Source organism: Syngnathus typhle, linkage group LG1 (assembly GCF_033458585.1).
Source record: "Syngnathus typhle isolate RoL2023-S1 ecotype Sweden linkage group LG1, RoL_Styp_1.0, whole genome shotgun sequence".
In the NCBI taxonomy this organism is placed as follows: domain Eukaryota; kingdom Metazoa; phylum Chordata; class Actinopteri; order Syngnathiformes; family Syngnathidae; genus Syngnathus; species Syngnathus typhle.
The window spans coordinates 23,755,634-23,778,090 of record NC_083738.1 but is presented as its reverse complement, the minus strand read 5'-3'; the positions used below and the strand labels follow the sequence as shown (position 1 = coordinate 23,778,090).

The following is a 22,457-nucleotide window of genomic DNA, read 5'->3' as shown; positions in this document are numbered from 1 at the left end:
TCAGTGACATACCACAAACTGTTCATATCGCACTTAAACTATTGTACTGACTTGAACAGAACACTAACATGATTTTGTACTGCTCATGTTCTTTAACAAACAGAATACAAACTTGATTATTCACGTTCTCAAAAAAGAAGAAAAGCGAAATAAGTTGCTGTTGGCTTAAAAGAAAAAGTAGCAGAAATTCGTGGAGAATTAGCTCCCTGCCTGAAAAGGTGTATAATAACCACCACAAGATGTCGCCAAAGGCAAATGAATTGAAAGCGGAGTGCTATTTAGAGCACAATCCTGAGTGCCAACAATTGAGAACCACTGCTTTCATTTTTTTTTTTATATATATTTTTATTTAATTTATTTAGCAAAAGTCACACTTTGTTCAAGCAAAGTACTGTCACACAGTGCAAACATCAATAAACACGTAGTGAACTAAATACACAGTGATTGCATCATCAATCAGTCATTCGTTGAAGCATATAAGCTTCATCATTCACCAATTGTGCCTCTTGATGACATTATTCAAAGGTTTAACCCCAAATTTCAAAGTTTTATCCCCATAGAGGAAGTTTACCAGTGCACTGCTAATGAGATTCCCCTTACCCCCTGATTAGCTTCGGGCTGATTGTCTCAAAAGTTTTTATTGCTTTTTTTTTGTGTCTTCACAGCAGCTGGTCAATAAAGTTTGTTTTAAATGGATGCTACAACAGCAGCTCACTGGCTTTAACATTAGCACCGAAGAAAGGGAAGACGCCTTTGGCATACTCGGACTCGCAACCCTGAGATTGGCGTTGTTGCTGTGACAACGCTGGTAGTGTGTGTGCGTTAGTTAATTAGTGCTCATTAGGCATGTGTCGGATGGTGTGGAAGATCCAATCCATCTTGGTGCTCCAGCCTCCATGATGAGCGTCATTCATCTGTTTGCTGAAGTACTCCAGCGCCTCCTGCTGGCTTTTCTCTGTCCCCCCCCCCCAAAAAAAAATACTTAATTAGATATCTTTGTAACAAGCCTTTAGAGACATTCAATTTCCTTGTTGCCCAATTTACTAGTATGGCCTCAAAAAGGGCAACCAGATGCCTTCGTGGATTTTATTTGCTTGTGTATGTGTTTACCCAGTGCCAGTGTTTTCCTCAGGTAGGCAATGTCGTCGAAGCTCTGCAGTTCAGGCATCCCGCATCCGAGCAGCAGCGAGAATAAGTTGATGAAGAGGCTGGCGTGCTGGCGAATGGCCAGGTAGGCCTTGTAGCACATCTCCTGGAACCTGCCAGCGACAGACACGGGTGGTTGAGGAGCTTCCCTGGACATGGACAGACGGGCGCAAAAAGTGCAAGAGCACCTGTCAAACTCTTTTGTCTTGGTCGACTCCTGGACTCCTTTGCTGATGACTATCAGGAAGTCCTGCGTGAGGACAAAAGGGACGCGCTCCCGCTTGTAGCCGAACTTCTTTTTCTTGTGGTCCAGGAAGTGACCAAAATCGATGTGGAAGAGCTGCGGGAAAGCTGTACGTCAGAGACAGACCGGACGTATAGGTGAAGGGGAGGACTCACCTGCCCATTCTCCTTCACCATGATGTTGGAATTGTGGCGGTCGCCGATTCCCAGGATGAACGTGGCCACGCAGTAGCCGGCACATGATCTGGTGAACAAGTCGATGGCACGGTCATACCTGCAAAGAGCCAGGTAAAAAAAAAAAAGTGGTTCATCTAATGCAACCAAGCCGTATCACAGATCTACTCAAGGTGCGGAAACTGATTCATGCTGACAGACAGACAGACAGACACTGACGCCTCTCCACGGTTCTTGTCTTTAATCCAGTGGTGTAAAGTGTTGGAGTTAAACTGCAGCGCCCCCTTTAGGCCTCCTTTGCACTGAATCTGCATGATGGTGAAACTGCTCTTCACCACCTCGATGAGTCCAACACAGTCGCCGATGGACAAGCATCCGTAGGGGAGCATGCTGAGACCAACAGACACAAAAGTGTGAGTCATATGTCATGGATGCCTCTCTTTTTCGCTGATGTCTCACCGCAGGTCCAAGCCTTGGTTCTGCCAGATATTCTCCATAATTTTGATAATTTGTAGTGTCAGCATGTCCTGCCGTAGATCTGCAACACCCACCGACGGCACAGCAGTAACACGTGAGCAAGTCACGTTCCCCCACTGTCCCATGTCAAGCGTTTTACCGTCGCCATTCTTGAAGATGATCTCGTTGTTGGTGAAGAGCAGCTCCGACATGATGTCAGGATTCTCCCAATTCAACCACAGGGGACGTTTCGCGGACGACATTATCCTGCACTCCTCCAATCTGCCAAACATGTGGAGTTTCATGGACTCACACAGGTTGAAAGGGGCAAGACAGAAATACAAAAAGTGGAATGTTTCCTAAGTTTTAGTCAAGCAAGCCCAAATTCCTAAAACTGACTCCGACTCAAGTCAAATGCCCCACACGAGTGTCACCTGAGGTGTCCCAGCTGGTGCACGGGGTTCAAAGGAGAAACGAATCCTTGCAGAGCTTCCATGTAATCTGGACGGGACATGTGCTCAACCAGGAACTTCATCTGAGTCTAAAAAAAAAAATCACAGCATGGGGATAATGTGAGGAGTCAGACCCAAGTGCACGTCTCGCTTCCATTCCTTACTTTCTGTGTCTCGTCCTTCTTTTCCTGCTTCAGGGTATCTGTGAGGTTCACCAGTTTGTCCATGGCCTCCACCTGCATGCACACACGCCCTGTGGATCAACCAATCGAGGACCAAATAGCGTCAGAAGAACCACCTCACCTGTCGGTTCAGATGTTTGAGGTACATGCCACACGCTCTGCAGAAGGCCTCCAGCAGCAGGCCAAAGCGGCGCGACACCGTTTTGTTGTGCATCTCGGATCTGCCAACAACAAAACGCTAATATTGCTTTGGCCTCGCAAGTCGTCATCATCCATTGGCCTTCTTGCTCACTTGAGATGCCAGAAGAAGAAGTGTCCAATCCTCTGATTGATCAGGGCTTTCTTGATAAGAAAACGAGCCAGGGGGTTGTCCAGGTACATTTCGTATTTCAACACCTGAACGAGCTGCAGTAGGTACTGGGACAGCTTGTCGTCCGTCAGGCTCTGCACCAGGCAGCGTAGTGCAAACTCTCTCACCATCGGATCAGGAAAGTTACAGTCCAGCAACTCCAGAGCCGACTCAGATTCCATCAGAGGCCATTCCTTCAAAAGGCAGTACATCTGGTAGAAAGGTAAGAAATATTTTCTTTCCACATTTATCCCTGGATCACAACAGAAGACACAAACAGCGTATCTAGTCTGTCTGAACAAGCGCAAAAGTTGGAGGGGTGAAGCCAAACGAGATGACTCCCTTCCCCTTTGCTTGCACAGCTCTTACCTGAGATACTTCATCTCTGGAATTCCATTTGACAGAAAGAAGCAGCTTAGGTAGAGACTCAGGGATATTGACACAGTAATGTCTGGAGAGAAAAAAAAAAGAGATGTACAGACAAAAATAAGACAGGAAGAATTTGACGCTTGGTTGCTCGCATTGGAAATTTGGTCCTCACCTATGTCTCCACAGGAAGTCCTTCTCTTGTTCCGAGAGTTCGTAGAGAGGATCTTTGGAGCAGAGAGATCGAAGCTGCTCAGCGTCGCTTGCCGAGACGCTGCTGTCGCACGCCAGGCGACTGTTCTAAACAGTGAGACAGGTTCCATCCGACTTTCTGCCAAGCCAGGTGTGTACGTGGGTGTGTGTGTGTTACCAGGCCATGTGTGTAGTTGAAGCCCAGCTCCCTGCTGATGGTCCAGTTGGCATGTTCTTCAATTTGCTGCTCGTCTGGAAAGACAACCGGCTGGTTGAACCAGGAGAACTCAAGTTCAACACAGGGAGATTCCTAGAGATCAGGGACAACCAATTAGGGGAGCTGATCTGGGACCTAAGGACAGACGCAAAACCCCCAAGTGGCGTGCCTTGTTGGGATTGGAGCCGGCGACCCCGATCGGGTTCAGCAAGTCCTCTAAGCCGTGGGGAACGGGCCATAAACCCAGTGCCACTTTTCCTGAAACCAGAATGTCCTTATAGTCGAAAAGATTGACGTTTCCCCAGGCCAGAGGACAGTGTTCCTGACAGACAAGTGGACAGAGAGACATTCATCTGCTGGGCTCTCTTCTTCTTCTCTCCAACGTGCGATCCTTTCCTACCTCCTTAGCCCCTTTCCTTCCCTTCACTGAGCAGATAGACAGGCAAAGTCGGGCGGAGCGGGGCAGGTCAGCCAGGTAGATGTCGTAGGTCAGCCATTCGTTCCACCTATGCGTGAAGCAATCGTCTTCAAACTGTGCACTGATACTAGCGGGAAAAAAATAGACCCTGCTAACAAAAGTCACTGCAGCGTGTGATACCTCGGGTTGGAGCACGGGACCCTTTGCGTGATGACGTTGTCGCACAGCGGCTCTCCTCCGTGATAAATCCCCGTTCGTACGTAGATCTAGGTAGGTAGAACATCAAACAGAGTCAGGTAAAAGATCGTGAGAGACAAAGACAAACAGACGAGACGAACCTTATCGATATCTCGGATGTTGACGTTGACATAGGTGGCGCAGAGCAGTCGGACCCTCAGCCGGGTGTTGAAGGCCCACAGCGAGCGTGGCGGAGAGCCATCGGACCCTCCGGGACAGGGAGATGGCTGGGGAGTCCGGCGACTGAAACACAAAAGCAAAGTCCTCTATACGCCGCCTGATCGGTTCTCTCGTGGTGCCGTACCTGTAGGAAGGTGTGACGAAGCTGGAAGCGGGAAGTTGACAGTAAAGACTATCCTTGGAGACCAGCATGAGGTGAGGAAGACGACCCACGATGATACAGGAGCGGATATACTGCGGGCGGAAAGAAGTCACAAGTGAGACCCGTTTGTTTTTTGGGCCGTAACAGCACCTGTCCACGAACGTCGTTACCTTGTACTGACTGAGCGGATACTTTTCCAACAGGTACTCGTCACAGCCACACACCTGAGGAGATGGATCGTGTGCGTAACACAGGCCAGCGTGCTGAGCGTTGACGTCCGTGCGTACCTTGAGGATGTACTGGCCCTGGTACTCCTGAACACAGAGGCGGAGCTGCTGAGGGGAAAGGTGCATGGATCTGCTTTTCTTCCTGATGGACTCTGCTATCAGCTGTTCGGGAAGGCTGTCATGGCTCACCTGCGCATGCCAAGGAAAATACACCTTTCAGGTGAGTTACTACAAACATGGCCTCTGCGGGGTTACCTTGAGCGTGTATTTCTGTTTGGAGTTTGTCGGTGACACGATCACCCAGATGGTTACAATCAGTCTTCCTGTGGAGAGACACAAGGAAGCAAGTCAGTTCTTGTTGTTGCCTTGATGGAAGAAGCGGACAAAGGTTCTCCATGGCCTTCAAAGTCCCTGCAAGTCTCTCCATGTGCCCTCAAACCTCCTCGTGTCCTTTATGGCAGTAAGTGTCTTTATGTACCAACAAGTCATGTCTCTAAAAGTCCCAACAAGTCTCCTAATATTCCCAGGATTCACTTTAATCTTTCTGAGTGAAGTCAGGTTTCCTTCAGACATTCAAAATATAGTTTTGTAGGTGCCAAGTGATGGACGTGAGTTACGTCTTCTACCTTTGTCCAGCTTGCTGTAGATGTGCTGTGGCAGTTGGGGGCTGGACTCTACATTTGGGGGGTAAACATAGAGTGCTTGGCTGTGGGCGCCACCTCCCTCACGCTCTTCCATGGCCTCCCTGCAAACACCCAGTATGGCTCGACGGAAGTCCTGAACTTCCGGGTCCTTCATCATTTCAAACTCGCAGACTGGCATCCCGATGGCGAATCCTGTTGGTTGTGGAATTCTCGTCAGGAAGCAGGCACTTCACCCCCCAAACACACACCTATCCCCGGCGTCTTACCAATCTCTCGGTTTAGGATCTTCTCCTCGCGATTTCCCAGCGGCTCAATCACTTTCAGGATGGGGTGAAACAGGCGAAGGTCACACAGCCTCCTGGTCTCATCGTAAAATTCTTCCCTCTCTGCTTCCTGGGTCACGCCCACAAAGATGTAGCTGGACTCCTCCTGTAGTCGGCCAGAGAGCAAAGGGTCCTATATTTCACTTCATGTTCATTCCCCAACCAGTCTCAATAAGTCTCTTCATGTCAATTCAATTTATGCCCCCTCAAGTTTTCTCATACCCACACACGTCTTCAGGTTCCTCACTGTTCTCACAAATCACCAAATGTCCCTCAACTTGTCTTTGTATCATTGCAAGTCAACTCTCTTTACTTCTCATCTTGTCCCCATCAGTCTGGACAAATCTCTTCCGTACAAGTCAATTTGTGTCCAAGTCTTTTCATTTGCCCACTAGTCTCGCCATGCCCCTACCAGTAATGTCTCTGCAGTCAAGTCTTCTGTTCCAGAGAATGGCCGTACCTGGAGAAGATGGTAGAGGGGATACTTCCTGGCCTCTGTGAAGAGCTGCTGCTTGATGTTGATGAGAGGAGTTTCTCGAAGACACTCCAGACTCACCATCATCCCTGCAAACAACACGGACGTTGGAACCTGTTTTGGATTGGAACATGTAACAGGGGAGGAAACTCATACCGTTGGGGAGACAGCAGTCCACCAGGATGCGCGGGGGCATCAGATGGAGACCCCATAATTCTCCTGAGGACGGTCGGGGTGCCATGCCAACCGCCTCACCTTCGGAGCACCTGACAGACAGACGGACAGACAGGTCGATGAGATCATGCACGTGGCATTTGTTCATCTTAATTTCTACTTTGAGTCTCTCCGTGTCCTTTCGAGTTCTGTAATGTCCATGAAAAACCCAACAAGTGTCTTCATGTGTCTAAAAATCTCATCGTGTCCCTTAAAGTCTCGTCCTTCCAAGTGGAGGTACCAAGTGTACTTCATGTACGTCCACGTCCACAAATTCCCAGTAGTCTCATCATATCCTCAAAACCCCCTAAAAATCTTTTGCCAGTCCAACAAGTCTAATACTTCCCCTGACAAGTACGCCATGCCAACAATGCCTGTGACCATTGTTCCTTGGATTGCCGTCTTCACGCGTCACCCATAAAAATCCCGGTAGGTCTCTTCATGTTCCTAAGAGTCTCTATGTTGCTCAAGTCTCTGAAAGTCTAGTTCCCTTGACGATGTTGAGGGTGTCATGGCAACCGCCTCACCTCTGGCAGCTGACACAGACCGACAGATAGACAGACAGGTGGACGTGTTAACGTCTGGGGGCCTTTTCTTTCTCTTTGGGGAGCCTTTCTGGTGCACTCGGCTGTCTTATTTTCTCAGAAATCTCCGTTTGCGTCTTCTCATCTTTGTGTGTTTTCTATGGGGCCGTCAAACAAAGGCCAAAAAGTAGGACACATGCATGCACACGCACGCGCACACATTTCCTGTTGCTCTGCGCGGAAGAGGATTTGTCACTAAAATGATTTACATCTGCTGAAAAGACCTTGACTCGGTTTGATCAAAATGAACCAACAACCTCCTCCTCACGACTTCAGACTATGATATGGTTGCCATGACAACAGGAAAGGTAGCATCAAGCTGTGATTACCCCTTTGTTCAGTGTGTGTGTGTGTGTGCGTGTGTTACCTGAGCTTGTTCCCAGTCCACCAGCGTGTCTTCACTCAGAGCATCCTTGTAGCCACCTGGTGTGTCTTTGTCTCAGGTTTGGGTGTCAGGCTCCTAATTGTGCGTCATCAACGGCGACCAGGCGAGCACACCCCCCTCCCCTCCACCGTGGGGCGTGCGTCCACATCCAGCCTAGGCGTCCGTCAGTCTGTCCGTGTGTGTCGTAGAGGGCGGCGTGTGGAGGAAGCCGCTTCTTGCCGGCAGTGGCAGAACAATGTGCTAGAGGAAGGGGGTGGGGGGTGAGGGGGGTTCAGGGGGGTGCTTATCTTGCCCTCTTCCTCTCTTAAAGGGCCAGCATCCTCCCCCAAAGTGTTTTAAACGGGGGAAACAAAGTGCTCTCACTCTGTTGTCACATCAGGAGGTCGTTTTGCCTCAGGATTATTGCTATTGATGACTTTCAGACAAGCATTTTTGACACTCTTCCATAATAGATACCGAATAATATTTGGAGGAAAAAAAACGTGACCGAACATTGCTGGGAGTGATGCCTCTGTCTGCTGATGACATCTTTGAACAAGCAGAGGATCAGTGATGTCACATCAGCTGTTAATGTTACACACACTCTCTCTCGCCATCAGTAGTTGTCAACAAAGAGAATTTAGGCAAAGATTAGGGGAGCAGGGGATTAACAGATTGGGTTAAGAAAATCACCATGCATATTTTTTTGTGTCTTCTTGATGTCGGGTGGTTATAAAAAGCACAAGTTCTGAAATTAGAACCTTTGAGCAGTCATTTCTACACTGTGTGTGTGTGTTTAAAAAAACAACAAAGCATTGTTGCGCAGACATTTATTTTAAGATCACTACATCCCGCATTGATCACCTTTCAATCAACTATGATTATTTAATGGGCGGTACCGTGGATAGTGGTTAGCATGTCTTCCTCACAGTTCTGAGGTTCGGCAATAAAATCTCTGCTACAGCCTTCCTGAGTTTAAATGTTTTCCTGTGTTTGTGAGGGTTTTGTCTGGGCTGTGTGTGTGTGTGTCAATGTAACACCTAGAATTGGAAGTGACCAGTCCAGGGTGTGCCCTTGCCAGTGTACAAAATGGATGGCCTAAGAAAAATTGATCCATGGGTTAGTCTATTTGACAAAAATGGTACACTTCAAGATGATAATGGAAGTTGGTTTTTCCCAATACGGTACAGAAAATGGATGGATGGTTGTTAGGCGCTGTATATTTAAGCGTACTATAAAATGGACTGAAGTTTATTCAGCAAAAAAGTGAAATGTGCTGTTGCCGTGGCAACGCTCACACTCCCCCCTGCGTCGGACTGTTGTCCCGTTGGCTCGTCGGTACAGGACCAGGCGAGGGAGGCCTTGGGTCCGAGTGTGCCTGAGCGCGCAGGGCCCGGTTCTCGGCCTCCAGTTGCTGGTTCCGCTCTTGCAGCTCCCTGATTTGCTCCCTCAGAAGCTCCACCTCTTCTCGTACGGCTAGCATTAGATGACTCTTCACCAGGTCCTGAATGTGTACAGAGAAACTTAAAATGGGAGTAGACAAAACCCAACCTTACACTTAAAGGTATCTTCATGTCCCTAAAAGTTCTGACAGGTCATGTCCCGCAAGTCCTTTTTTAGTCTCTTAAAGTCATCTCCTGGTAGTCTCTTCAGTAACTACAAATGCCCTAATGTCCTTACTAGTCCAGAGGTCGCCTCGTTACTAAAAGTATTTTCATATCCCCTAAAGTCTTTTCAATCCATAAAAGTCCGAACAAGTTTCTTCCCCAAAAGCCATGTCCCTTCCAGCAAGAATCTTCAGTCCCGTAAAGTGTCTTTTGTCCAGCAAGAATCTTCAGTTTCTAAAAATGTTGTCATGTTTCTTTATGTCCCCTAAAGTCATGGCCCACCAAGTTCTGACAAAGCCTCTCAATCCCTATTATTGTTCTCAAGTCCAGAAACATCTCTTGAAGTCCGTCAGCGTTCGAGGGTCTTAATGAATTCTCTCAATTTTGCAGGTAGGCGAACTACAATTTAGCGGGGTTAACACTGTGCCCGATAAAAGGTGTATGTGCGACATGGAAAACATTTGTCTCCTAATGTGCACCACTCACCATGGCCTGTTCTATCTTGTTGTCGATGGCAACCACACTGGCGACAAACAAAAACCCATTTAATCACAAAAAGTCCGCTCTTGTTACGTTGTCTCCAGAACCGCGCAAACACTATACCTGATGTCTGTCGGCAGGCTGAAGGCAGCGCTATTGTCCAGGCTGAACGTGGCCGGAGTCGGGATGAGGGTCAGAGTGGGAGGTGGCGAGCTTGGCTGAGAGCGAGAGAGTCTGAGGACGGACTGACACAAAGAGAAAAGAATGTGAAATTCTTCAAATACATCTGATTCTTGATCATCTACACCCACACTGCCATCTTGAAGTTTATCATTTTGCTTTCGCCATCATCATTCCCACGTCTCTTTCATATCTCTGCAAGTCCACCCAAGTCTATTCATGTCCCTCAAAGTCTTTTCATGCCCCGACAAGTCCTTTTATGTCCTCAGAAACACCTTCATGTCGCTTCATGTTCCTAAAGATCTATTCAGGTCCCAACAAAGTCCCAGCACATTTTTGATCTCCCTACATGCCTCTGCATCTTCCTATAAGTCTTTACACGTCTCTTCGTTTCTATAAATCTCTTCATGTTCCTACAAGTCCCTTCATATCTCTTCAAGTTCCTTTATGACTAAAATTCCCATCTCCATGTCCCAGAAAATCTCTAATTTCATGTTCCTACAAGTCCAGACACATTTCTTCATGTACCGTCAAGTCACGTCCCTAGTCTCATGTCTCTTCATGTCCCTACGAGTTTTTCAAGTCCCTCCAAGCCCGCTAAAGGACCCCAAAACTTAAATCGGTATGTCTCTTCATGCCCTAAGTCGCTTTGTACCCTGACAAGGCGTGTCCCTCTAAGTTTCCAGTCTCCTAATGTCCCTTTAAGAAATGTTTCTTCTAATTGGCTCCATGTCCCTATTGGCAAATCTTTGTCCTACCTGCCCTCCGACATTAGAGGCCAAGTGTAATGGAGAAGGTGGGGAAGGCACTAGTTTCCCCACCGTTTCACCATCTCTGATTGGCTGAGATGGTGAATGGACTGCTCCTCTAACTGACTCCAGCGACTCCAGTGATTGGGCGTGTCTCATGCTGTCCATTACCCGCTTCAGCCCTTCAGTAAAGTCTGTGCACATCCAGCGGCCACGCCCATACGTGTCGCCGTGTCCTCTCCCGCCCGTGCCGCCTCCTGCTAAGCGGACCAGTCGGAACCTGGAGGATGCGCTTGCCCCTTGCCCTAATGCATCATGGGATGTATGTTTCCTCTTCAGGGAGGGTGTCGTGGGCTGGGAAGAGCTGCCCCGCGGACTACGGGAGGCGGACGACGCTTGGACAACGGTCAGGATCACGCCGGGAGCCGATTGGCCGGCCCAGCTTTGACTTAAATCGGATGTCACACTGGTGATTTGGAAGCCACTGCGCTTTTTTTCACAGGTCATCACCAAGGATACACCCCCTGAAAAGACACACAAGAAAGACATCGTAACACATTAATAGATGGTTGCTTGTGTGTATGCGCCCCGCAATTAGCCGGCGACCAATCCAGGGTGTGTCATGCCGTTTGGGCTTCAGCTTACCTGTAACCCTAATGAGAATGAGCACACAAAAAAATGTTGGCCTGTTTATCTATTTGCTGCTGCCATTGGCTGCCGACCAATTCAGAGTGTAAGTCCCCCCTCTTGCCTCAAGTCAGCTGGGATCTGGTGAGACGCAAATCAGGAGAGGCGCGTTGAAAAATAGCCAGATGGAGACTGTAGAACTGCAAGTTTTACCAGACCCTTCTTTATGTAGAGGTAAAAAAAACACGGAGGGAAGTACAACTCAAATAACATGTGAAAATGTTTACACAGAGGGAGGAGCATTTACAACTTTCATGGTGCACTAGTACTGGGAATTTACTGAGGATGAAGTATATCCTCCATTTTTAATCTAAGCACAATCTCTCTTAGCGCCGTTTTTTTCTGCACTTTTGTAAAGTCCGCTTAATGTTTTCTTTAAGAGTATTGTCTCACCTGTTTTTTTGCGTCTTTGGAATTGTTGTCAAACTTCTTGTTGCGCTCCTTAACTTTTCTTCTTCGCTTGTTCTCTTAGCTGGCCCCTACGTTACTGCGCGTGCGTCGAGAGGCTTCTCTTCTGAAGGGCAAAAGAAAAAAGCAAGAATAAAACTATTCCGAGTGCTTGCACGACGAGTCACAATAGTTTTGTCCTCGTCCACTTTCGCGACAATGCGGTTAAATGGCATTTTTGGTACGCGTGACGTCATGGGACTCAAGTAGAACACTCGGCGTACACAGCTCCTCCTCCGTCCTGCGCTGACGTCACAATGGAGCAATTCTGTGTTTTTCCTTCAGTGCATACCAGTTCGGTGCACATGCGCAACTCCGAAGTTTATTTTTTCAATGTGTTAACGTAGCTATTTGATTAAGTTTTCAAATTTGATAATATAAATCATATTCTAATTCATTAAGCATGTATAATTATTTACAATAATAGTAAATGTTTTATTTACAAGAAGTCAAACATTTAAAGACATAAAACATTTTTTTAGAAAAATAAAACAGTTGGATCAATGCTACAAAGAATAATGCAGCCTATTTGGATGATGTAAATGCTCAGTGGGCCGAATTGAATACTTAGGCTGCTCCTTATATAAAGCAAAAATGTAGATTCAAATTAGTGCATGTCAATCATGTTTTTGTGCGTATCATTTTTTTTTATTGGACATAGAAAAAAGTGCAAGAAGGTCAGGTGAAGGTCAGGTGTTGGTCTTCCTGCAGACCATATTCATGTTTGTGCTGCTCAAACAGCTCGCTCAGATGCTCCAGATAAACTTCATGAAGAGCGTCGATATCCTCGCTGCTCGGACTCGGACTGGCTGTGACCTGGATTGGCTTCCCCACTGCAAAAAAGACACAGCTGAGTGGCCCGGAGAAACGGACGCGGACCCCGCGGATGGGGGTTGACATGTCTTGGTGGATCGTACCAACTGTGAATATGGCTTTCCTGTGGGGCAGTAGCCCAAAGGTGTACTGGAAGACTCCTCTGCCCTTGACCAGAGGCAGTGCTATTCCCAGAATGCTTTGCAGACGGTCCTGTCACAGAGCAACAGACCTCATGTCCCTATAAAACTCTCTTAAGTCTTTCAATGTCCTTAAGAGTCATGCCCCTTCAAGCTTGTACAATGTCCAGGTGCAATGACACTCGTGTACAAGTAGGGTTACTATGACAACTGAACTCACCTGCAGCGATCTGAGAGGAGAGCCTGTCGGGTTCTGAATCTGATCAAACAGCTCGTTTTCTCCAAACGAGAAGACTGGCACCAGATGAGCTCTGCACAGATACACGGGTAGAAAACAAAAACAAGCACGTCAAAATGCCTGTCACGCGGGTCTAGCCCCGCCCATCTCCTTCCGACCCTCATGCCCATGTCACACACCCGTGTCTCAGTGCCAGTTTGATGAAGCCCTTCCTTTTTCGAAGCTGCAAGAAGCAGATAAATGAACATTTTAGTTCCATCCTCAAGTCATGACCTTTCAATTTTTCCTAAAAGTTTCTTCGTGGCACTACAGGTCTTCATGTCCCTATGGCTTTCTCTTCATTTTGCCTTCAAGTTTATTCAAGGTCCTCCAATTTCCTAGAATTCTTTTATATCCCTATAAAACATGTCACTACAAGATTCTATAAGTCTCTTCATGAGCCAACATGTCATGTGTCGATACACCCCGAAAAGCATCTTCATGTCCCTACAAGTATACTTTATGTCCTTACAAGTCCCAACAAGTCTCTCCATGTCCCCATGAGAACATTCATTGACACAAATCTTTTAGTTAGACGTTCATACCTGTAGCGTCAAAGCTCCTGGGCGAGCATCTAGCGCCTCTGGAGCTGCGCCCACCGCAATGACGGCAACGTTTCCTCCTTGGGAACGACTCAGCAGGTAGGAAAGGCTGGACTTGGAGCTTGATACCAGACCTGAGAGGTGCCACATTGTTTTACTCATATAAAAAAAAGGCTATGTCCCACTGTCACCTTCGCAGCTGCTGCTTGCTAATGCTACTCCCAGGCGCTAAACTAGCTTGCGCTGTAGCAACACAGCAACTTTATTGATATCATATGTAAATCCCAGCTCAGAAGCTGCAGGAAAGTGCTGCGTGATGGGATGCTCTTCCTCAGTGGTGACGCAGAAACTACCCGTCGAAAAAGTCACGCTTTCACCCAGGCAGCCTAACTAATCCAGTCAGGTGTTTGTTTACCTGCACACATGATGTAATCTCTGAAGAACGGCAGTCGGAACCAGAAGGGGAGCATCAGCAGATGAGGGTTGAGTCCAGGAAATAGACTGGAGAAACCCGTGGACTCGGTGCAGAAGTTACAGAACGCCCCTGTGGCCAGTACGCCTGGTGAACAACAGAGGCGAGTGAGACAGATAGCCAGGTGGACATTTAAGTGAGCGTCTCACCATGTGGATGGAATCCAAATATGTAGTTCTTGTCATGGTCCAGGTTGACTGTTTTAACCAGCTGAAGATGGATGACATTTGTCAAATCTGCGTCGCTTGACACACTTGTGACATGCATGCAAGCAGGAGATACCTTGATGGGAAAATAATCACGGAAATATTCCCACACGCTCCAGCGCCTGAGCCACTGGCACTTACGACCTCCACGGTTTGGCGTGTCCCAGTCCAGCCACAACCAGCCAACGTAGAGCAGCGCCGCCACCCACCAAGCAGAGAAAGACAGGAGGATGAAGGTGGCCAGACAGCATTGGGCTGAGGGACAGACAGGTTGGTTGGCAGGAAGACATGTCTAAATGATTGATCATTATTTTCTTGCAACCCAAAATAACAAATCAAAAACATTGTTGTCACTATGGGAATATTAAAAAGAGTGTATTTTGTATTCTTTGAGTTAACTGCATATAATGCATTTTAAGCTTCCCCCCCTTTTTCTCGTTGATATTCTTTCAATGTATGGATGGAGCGCGTCGTCAAAGAAATCTCGCGAGAATAAATGAGGATAAGTTTACTTTACCTAAACACAGGAAAGAAAAGATCCACTGCAGCACGGCGGCGGTTTGCAATCTTCGCCTCAGTGGGACGTTGAGGGGGGCAAAGTGGATCTTCATGGGAGAAAGGCGTCGCAGGGAGTTCAATCTCGTCTGAAGGCTGTCAGATATTTTCCAACCAACTTTTCGCTCCACCAAACTTTGTAAACAGACTCGTCCCTACTACGCTCATATGCGGTGCTCGTGTTTGTGGGCGGTACAGCACCCGCCAATCACAGCGGTGAGTGACCGGAGCGCGTTCATGTAGGTGTGGCGTGATTGGTTAAATATTGATGGTCCGAAGTTCCAAAGTAACTTTTTTTTGACAAATACTGTTTTATCTTATTATTGTGCAAAAAATTGGTAAAGTGACGTCTACTAGCAGTCCGATCCTTGGACAGCAGATGGCGAGCAAGGTAAAACAGCTCATAGGTTCAGCACGCACAAACCAAAGAAGACCACGAAGAATGCAAAAGCGGGACTCGGCCACAGTTTACTGGTTTGTGTGTTTGCCTTTTTTACATCAGCATAAACTTCAATATCATTATTGTGTTCGTTCATTAACGTCAAATAATTAAGGGCTAAAAAATACAGGCTTTTGAGTTTGCAGGTGTTACGTAATCCGAATCTGCTAACGATTCAAATCATAAATGGGGGCGTGTATGTAAAGAGTTGGTGCTTCCAGTTTTTTTTTTTTTTTGCCTGCGTCGGTTTTGTTCCTGGTTTTGTACTTTAGTGTCATTTCTACTTAATGTCTTCCTCTTATTATATAGGTTGTCGCTACCATCTCTTTCCAAACAATTAAAAAGTTAAGTAGTGGCAGAATAATATTTATTTATTTATTTCAATAGGAATAACGCACATTAATGACAATCAGTATAAAAACAAATGAATTTTTATTTTTTTTATCCATAGTCCCAAGGCAGGTCAATACATAAGAAAGAAAATATACAATATAAGTAACACAAGGGGAATGTATGGAGTAGAGATTTCCACGTTTGTCTCATATGTACTGTACAAGCAAATCATAAATTACCATTCCAAACCGGGCAAGCAAGTATTCGGTAACTATACCGTACTGTTATTATTTAATCAGCCATCAGTATGTTTACTAAGACGTTAACATAGCGCGCCTGTCTTTGTTGATTCTATAGTTACCGATAGAGACCCGTCATACACAGACCCGATGGGAGACATCTTGACCCAGGACAGTTAGTGGACAGTCCTTGTGAACTTGGACAAGCGTCTGGGCCCCACGTGGACCAGATTATGCCTGGAACCACATGAACAGATGAATGTCTGGGCCGGAACTACCATATCAGCAGGCCAGTGTCCAGGAGCCTCTTGCAGGAGGCATGTTCCGGGGCAGCCAATTCACATTTGGGAAAGATCCGCAACGGACTCTTTTGAGCTTGGGTTTTACTTAAGATCCTTAACCCACATGGTCATGAAGGCTGCTTATGAAATGTTAACATTTTTTATATCTTAGAATTTGGAACTGAGCCCTGAAAATTCAGACGCAATAAGTCTCCCTTTCAATAAATTAAAACATTTACACAAAATTAACACAAACTCAACATTTTCCTTGTGAATTAATGTCTTTAAGATATTTTGATTTTGAAAAAATGCATAAATGGTCCGAGGACACTGGGGTTTATGTCACTTTGCAGCCTGTAAAAATACCAATTACTACTTTCCTATTAGAGATTGATCATGGTTTTGATTCGGTGAAATATACGTTGCCATTCCAGAGAGCATGGGGTATTTTTTTCCCAGTGAGGAAACAATAAATGATCCAAAAATACAAACAAGGAGTAAAAATTCCTGCTGTGACTTAAGAACAAGAACAACTGACAAAGATGCACTTGAAGTGGTTACCAGCAAGCGAGCTCCAGGAATGGACAATGGAATCAATAAGTGGAATCGCTCTGGTAAATGCTGTGCATTTAATTGAGATGACTTGAAATGGACTGAACTAAATATGTGTATCCTGGGAGTGCTTGCAGCAAACAATTTTCCCTTCCCAACTTTGAATCCAGCCGCGGCCTGTGCGTTTGGCCCTTAAGTGAAAATTGAACATAATCCACTTCTTTCCCATAAATATCACCTTGCAAAACCATCATTACAATATGAAATAAAAAAATAGACTTCAAGTCGTCTAACATGCTCTTAACTTAAGACTTAACTATAGCATGGTGTAAAACGCAGAATAACTGTCAATTCCAAGTAAAAAAATATTGTGACGTTAAATTTCACTGAAATGTGTTTTCTCTCCCGTGCGTGACGCGGCGTTGGGCGCACGCGCAAAGAACGGCATCTCGTGACGTCACGCGGGGAGGTGCGCTGCTAGTGACGCCATCTCGTCCTTTCCACTGTCGTTCTCGGTCCATCTCCCTTCTGGCAAAGCATCCCCCTCACCTCCGCCATCGCCATCTTCATCGCTTGAATCTCGTCTGTCCTTTCGCAAGGCCTTCATCCTCCTCCTCTTCATCATGTCCGCCGACAAGCAGGAGGACCGCAAGGGTTCGGGGGATTGGCGGGAGTTCTTCTGGAACCCGCGCACGCACGAGCTGCTGGGTCGAACCGCGTCCAGTTGGGGTGAGTCGCGCGCACGCGCACACTAAATAGGCCCCCCCCCCCAAAAAAAGTGACACCTGACTCGAAATAGAATTTTACGTAATGTAAATGAAATATTCATGACGCATTGGAGAAATTGTCTTTTTCTTTTCACGATCAGTTGCCTGAATGTGTGGTTCTGGATGCTGAATGTCTTTTTTTTTTATATCCACCAATGTGAAAGCTGCCCCCTGGTGGCGCTCATGTTACTTTTTTTTTTTTTTTTTTGCAACACGCACACAAAAACATAAGGACATTCAGTCTTTGCATAACCTCCTGCGATGATGTCATACATCCCAGCATGCACCAATGCAGTGGCGCTTTGGCCTTGATGGAAGCTGAAGGACACACACATGAACAAACGCATCTCACAGAGGGAGAAAATCTGTGCGTGTGTGTAAGTGTGTGTGTGTGTGTACTTTAATCAGGATTATTTGCCGGGACGCAGATGAGTGGATTGTAATCTGTTGAAACATTTTCCATACCTCCAAAGACCAGTGCTCTTTCAAGTGTGTCTATCTCATAACTGCTGTGTACCTTAAAAAACACCATGGCAGTGATGTGGATTGTTTTCATGTTTTGATCCAAACATTCATGACCTATTTAACAGAAAGAAACGTAAAGACAGTTGATAGTAATTTCATATTTATTATTCGTTGCTGTCTAAAAAGCTAACAACAGTTAAACACAGTAAGCACATTCACACCAGCGCTGCTGTTGGCTACAGTTCACGCTCAAATACTCACATGATATCCCAACAGGCTCCGCCTCTTAAAGACGTGTTCTATTATAATGCCTCTACCACAGACATAACAATACAGGAAGCATCTTCTCTACTTGTTATGCTTGCAATTTTATTCATTCGTATACAATTTCAATGTGTTTTGCTTGAAAATATTTTTGTGTGATATGGATAAAAATATATATTTTAATTCACACTATATAATGGGTTATTAACCAAATACAGGTGGGTCTTGGTTTGCTGAATTTTGTTAAAGCATGCCAGGAATGAAAGTGAAAATAAAAGCCTTATGCTTGTCGGGTCTCGGCCTGGTCCAGTTCTGTCGTGTGAGATCAGTGCAAGGATTGCAGCAATCCTATTAGTCGAAACGCGTTAATCTTCCACACACAGCAACACTTTTAACGACTTTAAGTCTGTATGAGACCTGCGAGCTGTATGAGACCTGCGAGTCTGGAGCCTCTCTCTGGAGCTTCTTGTGGGGCTCCTCTTGAAGACCCTTTAACGGGTTTTCGCAATTACATTCGTGGTTCTGGAGTGAAAGGCAGGAGCAGATGCAGGAACGGGAAAGTACTGGGGGTAATTCGACGTTGGATTGCTGTGATAAGACGATTTTCGGACGAGGTCTGTCGCTGGCTCAAAAGTGTCAATAAGTGAGAAAAACAACACCCTCCATCCCCATTCAATCTGAATTGGGTCATTGGTGGGGGGGGGGCGGGGCTTAATAACACAAGAGGATTAAAGACATTGAGAGCATGACGGGGGAAGGGAGACTGCTCCCGTGGACCCAAATAATGAGTGTGGCCCACTCCCTCCCTAGGTCTGATTCTGCTTTTCTACCTGGACCCAAATAATGAGTGTGGGCCACTCCCTCCCTAGGTCTGATTCTGCTTTTCTACCTGGTCTTCTACCTGTTCTTGGCTGGGATGTTCACGCTCACCATGTACATCATGCTGCTGACGCTGGACGACTACAAACCCACGTGGCAGGACCGCCTAGCCACCCCAGGTAGGAGAGCGGAGGGAATTGCCATTGGTTGATAAGGTCCAATTTGTAATTGGCTGAATCCTTTGCCGTCTTTCAGGGATGATGATTCGTCCGAAGGGCAATCAACTGGAGCTCACCTACTCCCTGTCTGAGACGAAAAGCTGGGAAGGCTTCGTACAGAATCTTGACTCGTTTTTGACCCGTAAGAAGAAGAACATGACCGGCCTACATTTTAAAAATCAGCATTTTTTTTGTTTTTAGTTTTTTAGATGGACGTAAGATTTGAAAATACAACACCCCAAGGTGATTCACGTGCTATCATTTTCGTCTGTCCGCAGCGTACGACGACACCCAGCAGGTTCAAATGAATGACAACTGCCCCCCAGACCAGTACTTCATCCAGGAGGACAGTGGAGAGGTAGTAAACCCATTTGTCTTTTACCCAGCTTTCTGCAGCTGTCTCACCTGTCTCACCTGTCTGTCTGTCTGTAGGTGAGGAATAATCCCAAGCGCTCCTGTCAGTTCAATAGGTCAATGTTGGAGGAATGCTCAGGGTTTCCCGATCGTTTCTATGGTTACAGCCAAGGGCAACCCTGTGTGCTGATCAAACTCAACCGGGTATGTTTAAACCTTCGAAACGCTTGTCTGTACACTTGTACGCACTCACACTTTCTCCACATCTGGATGACCTTGACAGTTTTATTTGCCTATCATCGCTTTGACGTCCAAATACAAGGAAGCCACCAGGGGGAGCTGTCTGTTGCTGCGCTTAACCTCATTGTTGGGTTTGCAGTGACTGGGCCTACCCCAGTTGAAATTGGACGACACAAGCTAATGTATTTTCGGGGAAATTGACCAAAATCAAAAAGTTATTTTTAAAGATAGAAAGCTATTTTCCCACACTTTGATTTGATTAATATCTTCTAAAAACAACACCATCAATTTGCGAAACACAAACACATTTATTATTTTTTCACGATTTTAAACAATTTCCTGATGTCTCAATAAGTTTCTGTGACATGCTTTGTGTAAGAGAATTTCTGAAAAATATAATAACTTGCTTTTAAAGTTTAGTTTGTGGTTATGAGTAGTTGATCTTGAAAAAAAAAAAATCTTTAATGATTGTAGATGGTAGGAATCTTTTTTTTTTTTTTTTTTTTAAACCAGTGTGACACTCTCATACATATGAGCCAGCAGTATAGCCGGCTACTTATGCCAGCGGGTTATTATCTTCCGTCTGTCTACCCGCAGGTGATCGGGATGTATCCGGGAAAGGATGGCCAGTCTCCTTTTGTCACCTGTGCATCCAAAGTAGGCCTGTCTGTCTGCCTGCACATCTGTTTGTGTGCACATCTGTCTGTCCGCACATCTGTCGCTCTCTTTGTGTACACGGCGCGTCATCCTCCTCTCTTCCTCAGTTGTACAAAGTGGAAGAAGACGAGTTGGTAAGACGAATAGAAACTCGCTGAGCTTACTAGAAGTCACCACATAGCTTTCAAGTCAGTCCTCGAATGGAATGCTTGCTCTTACGTCGATAAGAGGCACTTGTTAGCTGCAATGTAACTCATACTCCGAAAAGTCCTAAATGTGTCATGTGTGGGACCTGCACATGCTTATTTCCTCTGCGACCAATCAAATGGCATTTATGTGTGTGTTTTTCGGCACGCAGAGGGAGGACAGTGATAAGATGGGACCTCTGGCTTATTATCCTCCAAATGGAACCTTCAACCTTATGTATTACCCTTATTATGGCAAGAAAGCTCAGGTGACACCAAGCTACACGTCATTTCACCTTATTGCATTGAAGTTACATCGGTTAAGTCAATTTTATTTATATAGCTCAAACATGTTTCAAAGGTCTTCACGTGGCCACAGTTGACACTTATTCTCAACATCACAATATCTTAAATATTTGCACGTACTGTTCCTTTCATATTTTTACATAAATATTAATTTTGAAGTGCTCCAACTGCGAAACTGGATATTTTTGCATGCTGTCATGTTGATGACTTGTGAGGTGATAAAGTGGTGGTCAGCTACGTCTATGTACTGCTAGAAGTTGATATTCATTCATGTTGCGTTTTGTGTGTGTCAGGTGAACTACACTCAGCCACTGGTGGCCGTCAAGTTCCTGAACGCCTCCCTCAACACCGACATCGATGTTGAGTGCAAAATCACCTCCAACACGCTCACCCCCGGCAACGAGCGGGACAAATTTGCCGGCCGCGTGTCTTTCAAGCTACGAATCGACAACAAGTAGACGCACAGCATAGACGCGCAAGGCCGCAAACGTCACCGCACTGCAATCATGACTCTGACCACTCCCCATTTTTCCCCACTCCACACGCAAACTCGATGACCAATCACACCCCCCACGCAGTTTGACGTCAGCCCACCAGAATCTCAGTCTACCATACCTAACCTCAATCAAGTTATTTATTTATTTATTTATTTATTTATTTATTTATTTATTTATTTATTTATTTATTTATTTATTTATTTATTTATTTATTTTTGTTTGTTTGTTTGTTTGTTTGTTTGTTTGTTTTTGTTTGTTTTCATACACTCATTGTCACCATATCGCTGAACCTTGGCTGACATTTCTGTCATTGAGTTCAGTGTTTCTCAAACTGGGGTCCGCACACCTCAGTGCACAAGCCGTAGCTTGGGACTTCGCAAAATAATTTGCAATAAGGTCATATTTCATATCATTTTTTGAATAAGTGCATACCTACTACATATGAGGACAGGTGTGTCAATAATGCAAACCTAGGCCAATCACGCTTCCTTACCCTTGCTTTGGGCCAATAAAGAGCTCTGATTAGGTTATTTATTATTAAGTAAATTTGACATAAAGGCATAAAATCGTTTTTTTTTTTCCATCTCAAACAAAAGACGATAAAGTCGCACTGTACTCCCTTTTCTTGTTAAATTTTGGAAAAATTGAACTATTCACAAAGGATTAAGACTGTTTGTAATAAGTGCTACTTTTGCTGAAAAATTACGACCTTAGTCTTATAAGGTTGTGTCGTTTTTTTTCTTCTTTCTATGAATTGGTTACTGCAAAGTCACAAATGCAGCTCTACTGTTGGGTTTGTTGGCAGTCACGTTGTTTTTAATTTTAATTAAGTATTATATTCAGTTTCTGCCTTGACATTTTGACATTTTTTGTGTACTTTCCTCACAAGCCTTCTCTTTCCAATCATCTTAGCTCATGTGCAGCCAATCAAGATGTTGTATGATGTCATGTGACTTGGGTTGTCCTGTCTGAACATAACCACGTGATTAAAGACGCAGCGATTTTGTTCCTCCTTCTGTCATTTTTGAATGACTTTTCTTTGTCTCTTTTTCTGACTCAACCAAAGGATTTATTTTGCCAGTCACGTTTAATACCATATATT

General features: G+C 45.6%; 4 protein-coding genes and 1 long non-coding RNA gene across 12 annotated transcripts; 2 read left to right on the top strand and 3 right to left on the bottom strand.

The window, feature by feature from the left end:
• Positions 1-590: 590 nt before the first annotated feature.
• On the bottom strand, positions 591-7,612 carry zgc:158659 (uncharacterized protein LOC791141 homolog). 2 transcript variants are annotated; one of them, XM_061293822.1, is made up of 27 exons: positions 7,588-7,612; positions 6,580-6,689; positions 6,409-6,512; positions 5,892-6,054; positions 5,608-5,817; positions 5,237-5,304; positions 5,042-5,170; positions 4,925-4,978; positions 4,737-4,846; positions 4,534-4,675; positions 4,376-4,461; positions 4,178-4,283; positions 3,947-4,099; positions 3,739-3,870; positions 3,544-3,668; positions 3,372-3,453; positions 2,946-3,214; positions 2,775-2,874; positions 2,636-2,707; positions 2,454-2,560; positions 2,180-2,301; positions 2,023-2,101; positions 1,783-1,953; positions 1,546-1,663; positions 1,335-1,486; positions 1,111-1,259; positions 591-955 (listed from the first exon to the last, which is right to left on the bottom strand). In XM_061293822.1, exons 2-27 carry the CDS (start codon positions 6,662-6,664, stop codon positions 831-833), a joined length of 3,213 nt encoding a protein of 1,070 aa, XP_061149806.1. In that variant the 5' UTR covers positions 6,665-6,689; positions 7,588-7,612; the 3' UTR covers positions 591-830. The 2 variants fall into 2 exon arrangements, with proteins under 2 accessions (XP_061149806.1, XP_061149797.1); XM_061293813.1 differs by having other exon boundaries at positions 4,925-5,170.
• On the top strand, positions 1,539-6,534 carry LOC133165254 (uncharacterized). The gene is made up of 6 exons (XR_009717547.1): positions 1,539-1,677; positions 1,813-1,976; positions 2,669-3,711; positions 4,743-4,869; positions 4,958-5,201; positions 6,396-6,534. It is a non-coding gene; the product is annotated as an uncharacterized LOC133165254 (long non-coding RNA).
• A 787-nt stretch (positions 7,613-8,399) lies between the features above and the next one.
• LOC133164896 (TSC22 domain family protein 4-like) lies at positions 8,400-12,001 on the bottom strand. Of its 4 annotated transcripts, none has more exons than XM_061294358.1 (6): positions 11,681-11,999; positions 11,246-11,368; positions 10,610-11,124; positions 9,795-9,916; positions 9,678-9,714; positions 8,400-9,088 (listed from the first exon to the last, which is right to left on the bottom strand). In XM_061294358.1, exons 3-6 carry the CDS (start codon positions 11,105-11,107, stop codon positions 8,879-8,881), a joined length of 867 nt encoding a protein of 288 aa, XP_061150342.1. In that variant the 5' UTR covers positions 11,108-11,124; positions 11,246-11,368; positions 11,681-11,999; the 3' UTR covers positions 8,400-8,878. The 4 variants fall into 4 exon arrangements, with proteins under 4 accessions (XP_061150342.1, XP_061150344.1, XP_061150345.1 ...); XM_061294360.1 differs by having other exon boundaries at positions 10,673-11,124; XM_061294361.1 differs by having other exon boundaries at positions 10,772-11,124; positions 11,681-11,998.
• Positions 12,002-12,127: 126 nt separating this feature from the next.
• mogat3a (monoacylglycerol O-acyltransferase 3a) lies at positions 12,128-14,931 on the bottom strand. The gene is made up of 9 exons (XM_061294340.1): positions 14,702-14,931; positions 14,261-14,439; positions 14,128-14,188; positions 13,922-14,065; positions 13,510-13,640; positions 13,105-13,148; positions 12,908-12,998; positions 12,652-12,760; positions 12,128-12,567 (listed from the first exon to the last, which is right to left on the bottom strand). The coding sequence occupies exons 1-9, from the start codon at positions 14,793-14,795 to the stop codon at positions 12,413-12,415; spliced, it is 1,008 nt and encodes a 335-aa protein (XP_061150324.1). The 5' UTR covers positions 14,796-14,931; the 3' UTR covers positions 12,128-12,412.
• Positions 14,817-22,376, top strand: atp1b2a (ATPase Na+/K+ transporting subunit beta 2a). 4 transcript variants are annotated; one of them, XM_061294362.1, is made up of 10 exons: positions 14,817-14,955; positions 15,084-15,213; positions 15,869-17,312; positions 18,949-19,077; positions 19,154-19,258; positions 19,395-19,474; positions 19,549-19,674; positions 20,308-20,367; positions 20,726-20,821; positions 21,152-22,376. In XM_061294362.1, the coding sequence occupies exons 3-10, from the start codon at positions 17,207-17,209 to the stop codon at positions 21,314-21,316; spliced, it is 867 nt and encodes a 288-aa protein (XP_061150346.1). In that variant the 5' UTR covers positions 14,817-14,955; positions 15,084-15,213; positions 15,869-17,206; the 3' UTR covers positions 21,317-22,376. The 4 variants fall into 4 exon arrangements, 3 of the variants coding, with proteins under 3 accessions (XP_061150346.1, XP_061150347.1, XP_061150348.1); XM_061294363.1 differs by having other exon boundaries at positions 14,843-14,978; XR_009717445.1 differs by lacking the exon at positions 14,817-14,955 and having other exon boundaries at positions 14,962-15,213; positions 20,308-20,501; positions 21,152-21,170.
• The last annotated feature ends 81 nt before the right edge of the window (positions 22,377-22,457 follow it).